Source organism: Hippoglossus stenolepis, chromosome 24, assembly GCF_022539355.2.
Source record: "Hippoglossus stenolepis isolate QCI-W04-F060 chromosome 24, HSTE1.2, whole genome shotgun sequence".
Classification (NCBI taxonomy): Eukaryota; Metazoa; Chordata; class Actinopteri; order Pleuronectiformes; family Pleuronectidae; genus Hippoglossus; species Hippoglossus stenolepis.
In genome coordinates this window covers 4,106,180-4,122,364 of record NC_061506.1, presented here as the reverse complement: position 1 = coordinate 4,122,364, position 16,185 = coordinate 4,106,180, and the positions used below count along the sequence as shown (strand labels likewise).

The 16,185-nt window shown below is 45.1% G+C and overlaps 2 protein-coding genes across 2 annotated transcripts; one reads left to right on the top strand and one right to left on the bottom strand.

Annotated features, from left to right (window-relative positions):
* Window positions 1–386: 386 nt before the first annotated feature.
* Window positions 387–6,100, bottom strand: LOC118103353 (metalloreductase STEAP3). The gene is made up of 6 exons (XM_035150203.2): window positions 6,050–6,100; window positions 5,046–5,285; window positions 4,120–4,386; window positions 3,492–4,019; window positions 3,221–3,385; window positions 387–1,721 (listed from the first exon to the last, which is right to left on the bottom strand). Exons 2-6 carry the CDS (start codon window positions 5,268–5,270, stop codon window positions 1,437–1,439), a joined length of 1,470 nt encoding a protein of 489 aa, XP_035006094.1. The 5' UTR covers window positions 5,271–5,285; window positions 6,050–6,100; the 3' UTR covers window positions 387–1,436.
* Window positions 6,101–10,873: 4,773 nt separating this feature from the next.
* Window positions 10,874–14,339, top strand: c1ql2 (complement component 1, q subcomponent-like 2). Its single transcript, XM_035150208.2, has 2 exons — window positions 10,874–11,916; window positions 12,498–14,339. The coding sequence occupies exons 1-2, from the start codon at window positions 11,317–11,319 to the stop codon at window positions 12,675–12,677; spliced, it is 780 nt and encodes a 259-aa protein (XP_035006099.1). The 5' UTR covers window positions 10,874–11,316; the 3' UTR covers window positions 12,678–14,339.
* The last annotated feature ends 1,846 nt before the right edge of the window (window positions 14,340–16,185 follow it).

Genomic DNA, 16,185 nt, shown 5'->3' with positions numbered 1-16,185 from the left:
TCACCTGGAAGGTCGAAATACCTGATAATCACGTGTTACCTGTAGGAAACGCTGCAGGTTTTAAGTTACATTTACACAAACTGCAAAACAGATACTTAAAGAACCTTTTTTTTTTTTTTTTTACTTCAAAACCTTAGAAGAAACGAGAACTGTTAAAAAGCTAAATGTGCAATATCCATGTCAAGGATAATGTTGGGGCGACGAGGGAAATATTATTCCTTAGCCACAAGATGGCAGCATCCACAAATTTAAAAAACAGCTTCACTTGTTCAAACACAGACGATCAGATGAATCAAAGCTGGAAATAATAAAACCTAGATATGTTTAATCCTCACACAAAACTGATGAAGCCTCACAATGAAATGAAAACATAATGGTGAAAGAAATGTGGGAAAAAATATCTTTATTCTGCATTCTAGAAAGGTCTATTAGTATTTTTACATTCATCTCTTTATGTTAATACGGCGACTCCTCTTTCAGCCCCTGCAACGTTTTAATTTAGATTCAGAAAACACGTTCGTCAGGTAACACTGTCGTCTTTGGCAAGAACACTGGACAGATCAGTACAACACAGGAAAATAATCAGAGACATGTTAAATAAAGAAGTTGATGGAGTTTTCTTGTATCAGTGAGGGACTGTACAAAGTTATTTTAGGGCATTTGTGGTCGGAAAATGTCCGACGATGTCACTACATAATACAACAGATATGTGAATATTAATGGTAATTAAACGGACAATATTCCAGATGACTCTTTGAAATTCTTTCTTGTACCACTTCAATATCGTTGTATTATTTTGAAAAGGACGGGGCGGAAGTTCACAGAGAATATAAATAATGTCAGTGATGATTGTGCTTTTTTAAACCAAGTAAAATACAATAGTTTGAATGATTGTAACATGCTTTTGAATTTGTAGTGCAAAAAGCTCAACAGTGACATTAAACAACATGACCTGATTCACTTTGGATTTGGACCAAACGGCACAAAAGGCTGTTTGATAAATAATCTGTACATCAGAGCACTGAAGTACGAGCCGAACAAAAACTGCATCAAAACCTTTGAATCAGAAGACGAAACGTGAACAGAACTAAAACTCAGCTGTTCTGCTTCAGTGATAAATTCCTCAGCAGGTTCACTTCAAGTGTAACAGAGAGTGATTTGAATAAATTAGGACAGAAACTAAAACTTCTCTTCAGTCCCGGTTTGAAACTCCAGGGAATCGAAAGAAAACAAGAAACTGATTATTTGAAAGCATAGTGCAATAAAGCCGACCACTCTGGTCCAATGTCTCTATAGATCTACAGGAGAATTAGTTAGAAAGTAAACTAGAAGCGAGCCTGTGATGATAAATCATTTATCGTCCGTCTCAGAGTGGAGTTTATATTCATGAGTGTGAACAGAGAGCTTCACTCCTCCACCTTTTTGTCAGGAGCCCCTCACACATCACTGACGTCCTCCAGCCCGTTGCAGTCGCCGTCCGTCAGCGTGAAGTGGATGTGCTGGCTCCTCTCCCAGCCGCGGCGGATCTGCCGCAGCCGAAGGGCCACGCAGGGCAGGAAGAGCGCCAGGCGGCCCAGCAGCACCGCGAGCGGGAAGATCAGGACCAGTACGAAGGTGGGGGGCAGGTGGAAGGGGTACTGGTCCGGAGAGAAGGCGCGGTTCCAGCCGAAGAGGAGAGTGTGGAGGGTGGCCATGGACAAGGCGCAGTAACCCAGTGTGGACTGCAGGGGGTGACAGAAGGGCTTGTATTTGATGCAGAAATATAACAAGACAAACCTCCTCAGATTAGTTGTGTTGTTTAAAACTCATCTGCTGCACAATGAAGTCATTTCTGTGAAATAAAACTCGTCATATGTTATTAGTACATATTATTTAATGTAATGTGGGGACCACTGTTATTGAGCAACTTCTAATGCTATAAATATGGGTAAAGAAGTTTAGGGTTTGATTATACACTATAGTGTTTATCTATATTTATTATATATATTTACAGTGACACAAAACACCCAATCAATTCATAATTGGAGTATTTTCAAAAGCAGATAAAATGATGATTCTATCAATTTTGTTTTATTCTGAACTGACCACAAAGTTTGTTTATTTTTAAAAAACCAAACCACAGATATATTTATCAGTTGTTGGTTTGTACTAGCAGTAAATATACAAGTAAAACTGTATCATGTTTGAAGTAGTTTGACACGACACGTTATTCATTAGAATATATTCAAAATACACCTGCAGCCATTTCTCAGGGCAAACTGATAGTGAGCGCCCTCTGCTGGATCCAGAGGCAAACTACTTCAGAGGGTCTGATGAGCTTATTGACTGTTTATTATGAAATTCACTATAGTTCAAATCTGAGCTTTTACCCCCACGTTCAAATGAATGTTCAAACTTTGGATAAAAAGTGACAGCCCTGTACTTTTTTGCTGGAAATCATAAAACATTAAATCATAATTTAGAACACAATAATGACATATTTAAAATATGTGCTGCTCTGGAAAAGACTATTCCAAAAAATACATTTCAAGTATTGTACAGACTAAACCAAGGCAATGATCAAATATTTTGAATCAATATTTATCTACCAATATGAGGTCAGATTCCAATAAGCATAGTTTTTACGTCTGGGTTTATTCTCGTCCTCATCAGTGGTGTTAACGTAGTTAAAACATTTCTGAAGTGGACGTTGTTCCACCTTCAGGGACTAAGGTTAAGTTTTATGTGTAGTTGGTAAATACTGAATGAGACTGATGCCCAAACACACAAGCACGCGCACGCACGGCTGGGCAGGAAGCTGCCTTTCATCACGTATGGTCTCGGCACATGACTAATCTGACTGTCAGCGGATTACAGAGAGATGAAAGGAGAAAAAAAAACTGCTCAGATGGACCTCGAGACCGGGAAATATGGAGGGCAAGATGAAGGAAGTCAAGGAGGGCGGGGGGGGAGGAGGAAGTGAATGAGTCACAGCACTCCTGATGGTTCTGTCACAGCCCAAGTTTAACGCCAATTCTGGGGCAGCTGCAGGAAGACGAGGAGTCATGGTGTTGGAATGTGTGTGTGACTGCAGGACCATGTGGGAAAACAACTGTCTACACATCAGCCTGACACCTGCCTGTCTACATGTCAAGCTTCGCGTGTGTGTGTCTTACCCTGCAATCCATTTGGCAGCATGTATTAACCTGACATGTCCGTGTGTGTGTCTGTGTGCGTGCACCTGTATGAAGCTGAACTCCCTCCAGTTGACAGCGTTGGCCACCGAGGGCAGCGAGGTGACGGCCAGCAAAGAGAGCAGCCCGAGAGCCATGATGCCCACTGAGAGGTACAGCTCCATCCTCCACACGTCCTCGTCCACCCACGAGTCCTCCACCCCCGCCTTCACCTGCACAAGGAAACAACAAAGTCAAGAGATGTTGGTTCACATGACTTATGACCATGCAACGACACAAAAGATGCATTTATCTCCTTCTTCTGTTTCTTCCTCTCACCTGTTTAAAAGCGGCATTGAGCAGTTTGTAGCGAGCCGACTTTCTCATGGGCAGACACAGGCTGTAGATGGCGTGCAGAGCCGCGCACAGGAAGCTACACAGCCCAAACTGCTTCCTCCTGGTCAGCCAGCGGTCCAGCCAGCTGGGGAAGCGGTTGTACTTGGTGCACCACCACAGCTGGAGGTAAGCGGCGCACAGACCCGGCAGGTAGACCAGCGCCAACATCACCAAGGCCACGGAGGGAAGAGTGACATTGACGGTGTCGATGGGCATTTTGTAGAAAACACTCTTCTCTTTTTTGATGAAGGGATGCAGGACGTCACGGAGGAAGTTGTACAAGTAGAAAAAGATGAACAGCGACAGAGTGCAGACGATGGGAACGCGCCAGGAGGGAAACAGGTAGAAGGGGAGGTTTTCGATCTCCAGAGAAGAGGAGAGGTGGCCCATGTCGACAGGGACGAAGCCCATTCTGCGACACAGCTGCGTCACTGAGTTCTTGGCATTGGGGTGGTCACTGCAGAGGAAAACCTGCGGAGGACAGTTGACCGGTAAAAGAAAGTTCAGAGGTCCTCACTAGAATTCTCCCTCATTGAATCTGAACCACAAGGAGCTGCTGTTGTGTCCCTACCTGCCTGCTTCCATCCCGAGGGCCCACCTGGAGATTCCAGGCCGATATGGTGTTGAACCCTTTCACCACAAAGCTTTCGGGAAACAGATCGGCCAGCTGGTGGGCATTCGAAGGCCCGCCTCGGTTGATCTGCAAACCGTTGCTGACGTCCACCAGCGTCTTCCCCGCTAAAGCCGGCTTCAACTGCAGCAGCGTGGAGTGGTGCTCGGGGAACACGGCAACAAAGACCAGGTCTGCCTGAGTGGCTGCCTCCATCTGAGACGTCAGCTGGAAGACAAAGACTGAAATGGTCAGGAGAGGAGTAGATGCATGCGAGAGGCACGTTGTAATAATCACAGAGACATTATTAGATATTAAAATAATTGTCAGTGAAGTATCAATAAATAATCATCATCCAGAAAATGATAAAACTCGTATTTTTGGGCTTTTGAGTCGTTTGTTATTCTTAAATGTTTCTTATTTTACCCTAAAAATAAACAAATATATCCCATTTAATTTCTTAAACCTCTTTTACACGGGAGTGAACGCTGATCGTTTCCCATTGTAGACAAAAGATCTTAGTGGGTTCCCACATTAATCACCTAATAATTTTATTTTGAAAGACCATGACTTTTATCATCACAAACTGCCTCAGGAAACATTGCACAATGAGGATATAGAAAGTGAAACCATAAAAATGAGGGATTGACTGTTTTATACTGTTCCCATAGCACAACTGTCTATTAGCTGTTTATACAAGATAAAGACAACAGCTATTATCTCTAGTGGGAAAAGTCTGAGTAGAGATATAATTATCACCCTGAGCAGAGAAACAAAAACGGTAATTATATGGTGAGTGTGTCAATGTCACTGTGTGTGTGTGTGTGTGTGTGTGTGTGTGTGTGTGTGTGTGTGTGTGTGTGTGTGTGTGTGTGTGTGTGTGTCACCTCGGCGTCCTGCGGGAACAGAGCCAAAGAGCGTTTGGGGTTTCGACTCCCCACCACCACGCGGTAGCCAGAGGCCACCAGCCTCCTGGCCAGCGAGCGGGAGAAGTCGCCCGTGCCCAAGATGCCAATCGGGGCGCCGGGTTCAGACATGAGGGCTTCGAGATGTCTGGAGGCTCCGCCTTCGCCTCTGCCTCGCACCAAAGGCCTCGCCATGTCATCAGGCATGATGCTCTGACAGGGCTGCAGGGAGAAGATGGGGGGGGTTCACGTTATTTACATTCACGTCGGTTCCTACAGTTTACAACCAAGACACAGGACAGAGGAATAAAAGCTTTTAGGTGTTATTGATGTTTATTTGTCATTTACTGACAGAAACTTCATTCATCCAGCATGAGGCCTGGAAAAGTAAAAGTATAAAATTCATTTTTGTATTTTATTTTAATTGGCTTGTGTCTGATCCGTATTATAACCCAGAACTAGGATTCCCATTAGGTGTCAAATGTTCTAGATCCATTACTCTGCATTAATAATGAAATAATAAAACATATTTAACATGTTAATTTTTCAAGTCAGCCATTCTGAAGTCATGATCCTCTATAACCTTTAATCCCCCCCATTAGCGGTTCGAACATCAGCACTGGAAATAGTCAAATGGGATTTTTATGAATACGCTGCTTTACTTATCGTTCACTTTTATGCCGAATTTACCGCAACAGCCCCCGGATCCAGAAACCGTTTCACGTCAAGCTTTACAATTTATTAAAATCGAGCGACACGCGATGAAATGTTAAAACGCATGAAATCCAGATTGGGTTTGGGGTTCGCGTGGTACAAGTGGCGTGCTGTCCTTGTCCTTAACCCGGGTAAAGTTCCCCCGTCACACACAGCGCGACACCAGCGAACCCACAGCAGCTTCACCACGAAATAAAAACCTTCGAAGTTCCAGTTTAGCTCGTGTAACAACTTAAAGAGTCGCGCCAACTTGTTTACGCTCATTTACTCACCGCGGGTTTCTCCCTCTGCGCTGCTTCCTGATAAGATGACGCAACGGCCAAAGCCCCGCCCCGGATACGCCTCCACGTGTGGGTGAAAGATAAAAGAGACGAGACGGTTCCGCCACTTGGCTTCGATAAGAACACGAAGTTTATCTCTTCTATAGGGAAATTATCTCTAATAGATCATTTTCATTTAAAGAAATATATTCTGTCTGTTTAGATTAATCTGGTTAAACTGTGTTTACGTCCATTAGGACAAAAGTGGACCAAGAACTGAGCCCTGAGGCACCCCACAAATTATTTTCGGCCAACATTCATATTCCACCGAAGGATTTGCTGAAAAGAAATTAGGTGATCACATAACTTTTAGTCTCTCAGGTCTAAATTCGTGTTTGTTTCCATGCTAACACACGAAGCTATGAGATGGTGTTTTAATCATTAATTTAATTATTTTCACATCTGACTGTAGAAGCGATGTATCTGATGAACTGGCCCCGGGATTAGGATAAAAACACAAAAGTGAAATTGTGTTCAAAAGATCACTGACTGCAGGTTACACGCTGTCAACATGACTTCATCATGTCTGCCTTTGCCACTTGCTAAAGGTTGAACCTCCCCCGGCTCGCGGCGCTGCATCAGTGTCACCACACGCAAACATACATACACAATCTCACACACACACACACACACACACACACACACACACACACACACACACACACACCAAATACATGCTCTCCGTTTCACCCTCTCTCTGCAACATTTGTCCTTGACAGCTATATCTGATTTTGCGTTTTTGCATTTATACGTATTGATTTCTGATGAGTCCCATTCATCTTACAAGTCAAATCAGAGGATCCACTGGGGACAGATTTCAGCTTATTACTGTTGTTTTTCTGTACAGCTGTTTTTAGATTATCCCCCCAATCAAAGGAATTGACCATATCACTCATCCAACATGCAACAAGTCCAGTTAATGAGGGCAACGCGTACTTAATCACGATCCACAGCGTGCAAGTGGGTCCGATGTGAAATATCATGGCAGACGAGAAAAGGCAAGGTCATCAAGAGTTAGCCGGGGGAGGACAGGTACAGCGATGCTCACATGTGACAGGGCTTCACTGTCAAACTGCTGCACGGATGAAGACATGGATGTGGACATGGATGAAGACTTTCAAGGGCAGAGGTGTCTCCGGTGCCCTTCATCACGGGATTAGGGTCACGTGTTGAGACAGGAGCTGATGTTGCAGGTTCTCGGGGACGTCTTGTTGTGGTTCAGCGAAGGTCCCGGCACAGATTTACAGCTGTTACTGCACCGTGACATTTTAAATCATTTAATATGGTTTTGATTCATCCTGTGTTCCAATCAGACTGGTTCTCGTCCTTTCTCTGGTGACCTTGGGCAGATGTTTGTTGGCTGGGACCTCACCACCGTGGCTCCATCCCCCGATCGCCACTGTACAGACTCTGACTCCCTGTCGGGGATATTTGAAATGGAAATATTGTATTTTCTACAGCGAGCTACAAGATCACTCTTCAGGTTAATCTTCTCGACAGTTGCGACATAAAAATGCTGCTCAGACATTTTTACATCAATATCAACAACACCAATATTGAGTGGTATGACACTCAATACAGCACATTAGCCCACCAAGGCCAAACAACCCTACAGGGGGGGTCTGATATCCTATATTATTCATAGTTAAAGAAAGTGAATTTCATCTGAAACCAGTGAACAAACAGCAGACTTTGCCACTAGGAATGGAAAAGTATAAAACAAATTAAAAACTATACTTTATCTGCTCTTTTGCAGCATTGGTGTTGATTATTATTTTGTACTTTTGCTGTTTATCGTACGTTTTATGACGATTGTAGGATGTATCGCTGTTGATGTTGTCTGATGTAAGGTGACCTTGAGGCACCATTAAATAAAATGTATTATTATTATTATATTATTATTTCAAGGTACCAAAGGCCGCCTTACAGAGTTAGGAAAACAATTAAATATTCATTGAATGATTAAAGCTGATCTTTAATAATATATTATATTCAGGATTATAGCTGTTATACTTCTGTTGTGTTTTATCTATTTAAATGTGTTTTTATTGCGTGTCAGTCCTTTGATCTCTCAGTGCCACCAAAAGCACAGAGGAAACCGTCTTCATGTTTCATGCGATCACACTCGGAGAAAAGTCGGATATCAGCTAATGATGGACTCATTTACTTCTCTCACCATACGGTCGTGTGTCACACGGCGTCGCGCTAACGTGCAGCGTTACTAGAAACATTGCAGCGCCTCGGGGCCGCTCCAGTGCATAATGTGCACAGTGTGTCGTGCATGGCTCATCATAGCCTGAAGATGCAGTTCACTGTACTAATCCTGAGTAAAGGTCATCGCTGCAGTCATGAGAGTCGGGAGTGCAATGTGCTCTCTGTGCCTTTCTGCATACTTATTTCTGGGTGTTTTGTTTTGCAGAGGATTGTTGCATTGTTCATTTTAGAAATCCGTAGATAAATAAAGACGGCATCTCCATCTCTACGCCCCCTGTCCTCGATTTCATTTCTGACCCGGCTCTCATGCCTCCTCGTCTCACCTTCAGACACGAGCTGCAGCCCGGCCGCAGCCGTGTTCTGGGGCGTTAGAGCTGAGCTGAGCACAAGTTGAAATTGCTTAGAGAGGAGGGGTTGGGGGGGTGTCGGTGTGGGGGCTTGTACCCGCGGGGCTTCGGCTAAGCCTGGTCTCCGGCCTCTGAAGATTTCTCCACGGCGCCTTGAGCCCTAAAGCCGCTGTTGTAGATGTGGCGCCTCTGCTCCAATTCCAGGTGCTTAGCTCCCGAAGCATAGTTTTGAAGTATTTTAGGCCCTTTGGGGAATTTTTTTGAGCTTGAGGACAAAATCAATAGCTGCTTTTATTTTTCAATGAGCAGAGGCCGTGTTTATTGAGTGTCTCAACAGCTTTGGCAATAACCAATGAAAGGCATTAATATTAGTCGTATTCAGCTGATGTGCTGATATACGCCGCACGGTTACAAGTGCACAGGGGCCTCACTGGGGAAAAAAAGAGGCTAAAGAGGCATTTAAGACAAATCTGTATGCAATAGAGTAATGATTGCTTGAATGCAGCATGAATTGTAATTGGCTGGAATCTAAATTCAAGGCCGGCGGCTCGCCCACCTCGTGGAACAAGACATCAAATATGTCCCTGAAGCCAAGGGCTGGAAGTGTCGACAGCCCTCTGACATCTCTGGTCCATTTCCGGTATATATTATCTGCCTCCCCCCCTGGTCTCCTGCTCTCGCTCCCCCCGTTACTCTGTGTATGTTTGTGTGCAGTGACCAAAGCAATTGGTCATTTGATGTCAGCGAAAGTGATCCTGCCCTCAGCCATTTGGGCTCTGACTTTGAAAAGACCCTGCATGGTGTTCTAGTCAGATGCTTTCCTGTAGCTGCTGCTACCACAAGTTCAAACTATGCTAAATCTGACTTTAACCGGGATTCGTTCGTGACGGAAAATAAAGGAAGTTGACGTCTTTAACGTCTTTTTTCGGTGATTTAAAATCGGAAGCCCATTGGATGCAGTTCCGGAGATTTATCAGGACATTCGTCTTTGACAAGCTCCTAAATCAAAATCCAGCGTGTATGCAAATCGATGCATGTGGGACGCCCCCAACAGATAAGTGAAGAAAAACCGTCTTTAACACTGATTTATAAAATGTGAAATGGGTTAGAGTTGGACATAAATCCAAAAGTGAGGAATTTATGGATCTGTGTAGGAAACCGTTAAAGTCCAAAAGGGGAATGGATGAATAAAATGTGAGGTGATTCTGACCCTTAATGTATTCAGCCCCTAAGAACATATACACACGTCTCTATACCGCTGAGATTCAGGAAAATAAATATGCAATCATGTGGCATTATATCTTTATGTATATATGCATGGATTTATATTTCCAGCTGTGAGACGGAGGTGTTCAAGTTTATACTGAGTGCCTGTTTTTGTTATTTGCTGAATCATATTAAACCAGTTGGTGCCATGTTGAATAAACATTATTGTGCAGAGATGGGCAGGCACATGTGACAGGCACATCCGCAGACTTGCAACTTTACGCACAGGCTTTCACAAGCTTTTCTTGTCAAGGTAATGAAAACCAACATGCACCTTTCCTGCTAGGCATTTCAAAATAAAAGCCCGGCTCCTAAAGATGCTGCAAGTCTGAGTTGTTAGTCTGAGGCAGTGATGTAAATAAACCCAGATAATAGCAAGCTCTGCACCAGACCCTAAAACAAATAAAATAATGGACTGAGCACTACAGTGGGCTCTGGATCAGGAGTAAAGAAACCAACTGGGCCACAAGAAGTTAGGGACACACACCCAGGTCTGATCATCCTGTGGGGGTCCTACCTTAGAAGAGGGTGTTGAAATCCCCGTTGACATTTAGGTATACGACAAAAAATATGTCCCTAACATCCACTGGTGGTCGCTAACATCTGCGGAAGACTTAAAAACATACAAGGGATATTCACCATCTTCTTTCACGTTCTAAAACATCTTCCTAAACCACCTCTTAAATATCCAGACCTTAAGCTGTGTTCAAATTTATATTTTGATTATTTAATTATACCACAGATGTTTCCTTAGGATGTTCTCATCAATGCAACTTTCAGGTTGTAGCTGCAGGAGTTTTGTGTAGAGTCATATGACAAAGCATCGTATTTTCTAGTTGTCATCGTCTTTTCCTTTGTACAACCTTACTCTGAAAGAGCTGAGCCATCTTAAGGCAGTCACGTGAACGTGCTGGAGTAAGACGCACAACATTTCCCCCTGAAACACACTGGATTAGAGTATAAAGGTGGACAGCAGTGGAAGGACATCTTTAACTTTAAGTAGCAGTGACACCACAGTGCAGAAACATTCTCCCTGTGAGCCCACTCCTCTTCTGCTTTTGTTTTAGTTTGGAGGCCAGACCCCGTATCTTCCGGTCTCATCACTTGTAACTTTGACAGCTGGACGCAGCTGTCCGTGCGCTCGGATCCATCCAGCCCAGACGCGCCCCCTCTCCCCGGTCACAGCCGCTGCCCAGGGGCTTGGAGCCGCCACAGCTGGACGGAGGGATGCGCACTTAATTAACCTCATCCTCTGTTTTTTCTCTCCTGAAAGACCCCCTGTCCTCTGCCACGATTCCCCCCCAGAGCGGCTCCACGGATTTCCTGTCATCCATCTGTCCCCGACCCGCGCGGAGGAAGTGGTCGGTGATATTCCTGGTGACAGTCGTCGCGATGGTTCTGCTGGCTCTGGCCGTCGCCGTCCCGTTGCTGCTCCTCCGCACCCCCGAGACCTCCGGCCATTACTACGAGATGATGGGCACCTGTCGGATGGTCTGCGACCCGTACAGCCCCAAACCGGGAGGCGCCACCGCCATGGAGGTGATCCAGAACCTGAACGATGTTGCGCCACAGCCGCCCATGGCGCAGGGGGGTCGCGGGGAGCCAGGGCGACCGGGGAGACCGGGACCCAGGGGCCCGCCGGGAGAGCCGGGACCACCGGGTCCGAGGGGGCCACCGGGACAGCGCGGGGACAGTAAACTCGCCTTCCCTGCGGTAGCCGGATCCGCGGGGGCTGAAAGCGGAGTATCAGAGGCTGTGAACTCCACCATCAGCAGCTTCAGGATCGCGTTTTACGTGGGTCTGAAGAATCCACACGAGGGATATGAGGTGTTAAAGTTTGACGACGTGATTACAAACTTGGGGAACCACTACGATTCGAGCACTGGGAAGTTCACCTGCCATGTGTCCGGGATCTATTTCTTCACCTACCATGTGCTGATGCGCGGGGGAGACGGGACCAGCATGTGGGCCGACCTGTGCAAAAACGGACAGGTAATAAACACGAATAATATCCCCACTCAACTCCAGAGCAGCTTCACTTGTCTCATCCATACCACGTCAGTCACAAATGTCAAAATGCGCATTTTACGCACAAAAAACGCACGACTTCACCTCAGGTTTTTATCTATTTTCCGCCTGAACACGACTTATATACCTGCATATTCAGAACTATAATGAATTCACAATAGCACCGGTGATATTTCTGGTTCGATCCAACAATGCCTGAATGCTCCGTTTGACAGTGGTGCTCATGCGTAAATTCCGTTTGGATGCGTGTTTTCAGGAGTCAGACATGAGGCTCATCAGTCATTATCACTAGTTATTATAGGTGACACGCAGGGGATTACATTCAAATGCAGAAGATGACAAAGGACATATATTAATTTATTCTATTCAAGGGTCCTGTTGTATAATTTCCCTAAGAACCAGTATTCTCCTTCCACTCAACAAAAGCTACTTTTGCACCACTGCTGCTTCCCCTTGCCCCTGAGGCATCCATGAACTTTCCAGCTCAGCTTCTATTTCTGTAAAACTCATCCCAGGGAGTCGTGTCCCCTCTTCTTTCTTTCCAGGTCCGGGCCAGTGCCATAGCTCAGGACGCAGACCAGAACTACGACTACGCCAGCAACAGTGCCGTGCTGCACTTGGACTCTGGAGACGAGATCTACGTCAAACTGGACGGAGGCAAAGCCCACGGGGGCAACAACAACAAGTACAGCACCTTCTCCGGCTTTATCCTGTACCCCGACTAAACACACCACAGTGGCTCTGTGGACTGAACATTGTTTCCAGTGAAGTATGTGGTTGAATATGTTTCTCTTCTTTTGAACATAGGTGCCACATTGCAACTGTGTGTTCTGTTTACTGCAGTGGTTCTCAAACTGGCTTCTGAACTGAGGTGCATGCCAGAAAAAAAACCAGTTTGAGAACCACTGATATAGTGGGATATCTTTTTATTTGTAACTAAAATACCTTGAGTTCAACTGGAGGCTGCTGTCGTCAGAGAATACGTAATATCAGTCAAATTGTTATTTAGGTTCCTTTGAATTAAAGAGAAGAGCTACTGGCTGTTTCCGGGCTCAGAGGTTCGTGCAGTGCGGTCGTCCACGTGATGTTTGGAAATCGAGGCACTGAATCAAAGTCACACACAGAAGCTTTGATCGCACCAATTCTGCACAAACACTGGATTTACGCACAGAAGTGAAGCTAATCTGCGCAAATTTTACACCAAGCTCAATTCTGATCAACGAATTTGCAAATGAGGAAATAGACGGAGCCCAAAATGTCTTTTGAATAAACTTAATGTGTCATTAGGAGCTAAGCTAACTCTTTAGTAGCTCTGTATTAAACTAAGTGATGTACAAACATGAGAACAACATGCTCATGACGAGGGCTCACTGATTAGCATGATAGTGGTTAGCTCGCCATTTATAAACTAGCCCATTGCATCACTAAGGCTACATCCATACAAAAAACATGTTGCTTGCTGTGAGCGGTATAGAACGATGGAAAAGTAAGAGGATGAGTTTTCTCCTTCACCGCTGGGACTGCCTCATCTTTTCCAAACGGGGGCAGCAGCGTTTCCGAACTCCTCAGTTTTAGACGAGTGAAAACTCTACAGGGGTTCTGGCAGAAGTAAACAAGCCTGCGTGGCAACAGGGATGCGTTTCAAAAGTAAAACGTGGTCGTGTGGATTGAGCCTGAGCCTTCAGAGATACTGGATCACTTCCATTGTGCCACTTTCTGATGAGATCTGGCCTCAACTGTCGTAACTAAAATAGTGATATGCCCCAGCCACTCTGTTTTAGAAGCCTAGTCAATGTAGAAATGAATGGTAAATGGACTGTACTTATATATAGTGTATATCTACTCTTATCAACCACTCACAGCACTTTAAACTACAGGTCACATTTCATGGCCCAGCCGTCAGACGCGGTTTAGGGTTCAGCATCTGGGCCAAGGACACTTTCACACACCGACTGGAGGAGCCAGAGATCAAACCGCCGACTTTCCAATTAGTGCGGAATCCGTTTTACCTCCTGACCTCCACAGTCTGCAATAGTAATTTTGATTTTTTTTCCCATAAAGGTAAGCACATCCTCAGTATTAGTGCTTTCTTACCCCCCCCCCCTTGGATCAGGATCTGTTTTCAAACATAAGATCGACTGAGATGTTCTGATGAGATTGTGCCAAAGCCGACAGGTGTCACATTTTTAATGCATCGAGTACATTAACGAAAAGTTCCGACCTAGTACTTTGATCCACAGAGCTGTGGTGCGTTCAGTGGTAGTCAGTGTTTCACCAAATAACCCTAATAACAGCAATGGAAACTTACAAATGGATGTCATGAAAAATAATACTGAATGGTTTCTACTTTGCTCTCATATATGCCAATAAATATCGTTTGACAAGAAGTTTGCACTGTGTCTATATCTCTTACATCTGAACCTTCATCAGGGCAAAAAGGGGGGGGGGGTTACAGATACAGACATGTAGTGTGTCTGAATGTGTAGCAGTGTGTTGTAGCTGCCTCTCCACAGCCAGTTGTTCCAGGTGCCTCCCTGAATGTCCTTTGTGCGACTGTAGCTCGCAGTCATTTTTAGTCAGTGAGCCGTGGACGCCATTCTGCTCCCCGGCGTTAAGTCGGATGGGGCTGTTTTTAAATCTACACTGAGGTCCTCACATCCAGCACATCCTGATGCTAAGAGTAATATAGTTAATACATGGAACCACTGTATGAGACTACATTTTTATAAAAGGAACATTAAGATGGCTTCAGACGGGAAAAAGATCTCAGACAACAGGAAAATGTCCTGAATACTCAGATGAGGGGCGGCACGTGGGTAAAGCGTGCAGGGGACATGATGTATTATACTGGATTACTCTGGACTTTCTCCTGCTGTATTCACACATGGGCCCAGTCTGACAATTTCCAGACAATTTCCCGGGGGGCGGGGGGGTACTGGGAGGAAAAGTTCAAGAAATTGTCCCGAGCAACACACACACAGCCCCTCTGGAAAATTTAAAGAAAACAGAGTTCAGTGCATGTCTGAAAGCATCTTCAACTACAACAAACATTTCTGAAATGAACGCTTTTCTTTTGAGGAACAGCGATGTCTCTGAGCAGCTGCAGAGCCCAGGGTGAGTCTCCACATGGCTTCTTGTGAACTAAGTGCGGTGACAGTAAACATCAAGCTTCCAGGCTCCAACACGTCATCTCAGATATTCTCAGAGACGAGCGGGTGCAGGCCGGTGGCTGCCGGCTCTTCTGTTTCACTTCTGATTAACTTGTCCTGAGATTCACAGAGGCTGCAGCAGACTCAAATATTGCTGTAAGCCTTCATTAAGATGATGGCTGTTTTGTGTGTGTTTGATTTTTTCCCTCTCTCTCTCTCTCTCTCTCCTGCCCATCCCCGCAGGAACACACAAAAACAGCTGTTTACACACCCCTGCTGTCAATTTAAATGGAAATCATGTAAAACAAATATTAGCATGTCTGGTTAGATAAACCTCTATTAGGGTGCTGGCTGATTTTTCCTGCAGCCGACCAACTGACTCTGTCCTCCCCGGGAGGGACTGTGGTATTCTGCGGCTGCTCAAGGGGACAAATTGTAAAAAATGGGGGACAGTTGTCGCCAGAATTTTATGACAAAAAAGGTTCATCTGGTGAACATATATAGAAACTGGAGTAGATACAGGGAAGAAGGGCGTTCGTGAGTGAGTGGGAGATTTCAACTGGTCAAAATTTGAAGACATTCCCCAGAGGCAGAGTTGAGACATCGCCCACGAGGATTAATTGGTCACACGACGTAGAGATTATTTAATGACACGATAGCCGGGCTGGATTCACGTACATCGCTTGAGGTGATAATCGTTCAGGAGGGTTGGGAAATGTGGGAATGGAGTGATGATGTCACCAGCGGTACTGTTTAAAGATCAGAGCAATGACGAACTTGTAAAAGGCTCTCAGCTGCAGACGCATTTAGGATGAAAAGTGGAGCCGCTGACACCAACTGAGACATCAGCAGCGGTATGTGTCACTGGCTGCCAGACAGATATACACACACACACACACACACAGACACACACACACACAGTCACATACAAATAACAACACAATAGATGATCAGGCTGCTCCATCCCCCTGGTGTGGGTGACAGTGAGGGATCGCTGACTGACAGACGGAGTAGCACATTTTTCTGATGGATGAGATAAGTCGGACAAGGCCTCACACACACACACACACACACACACACACAC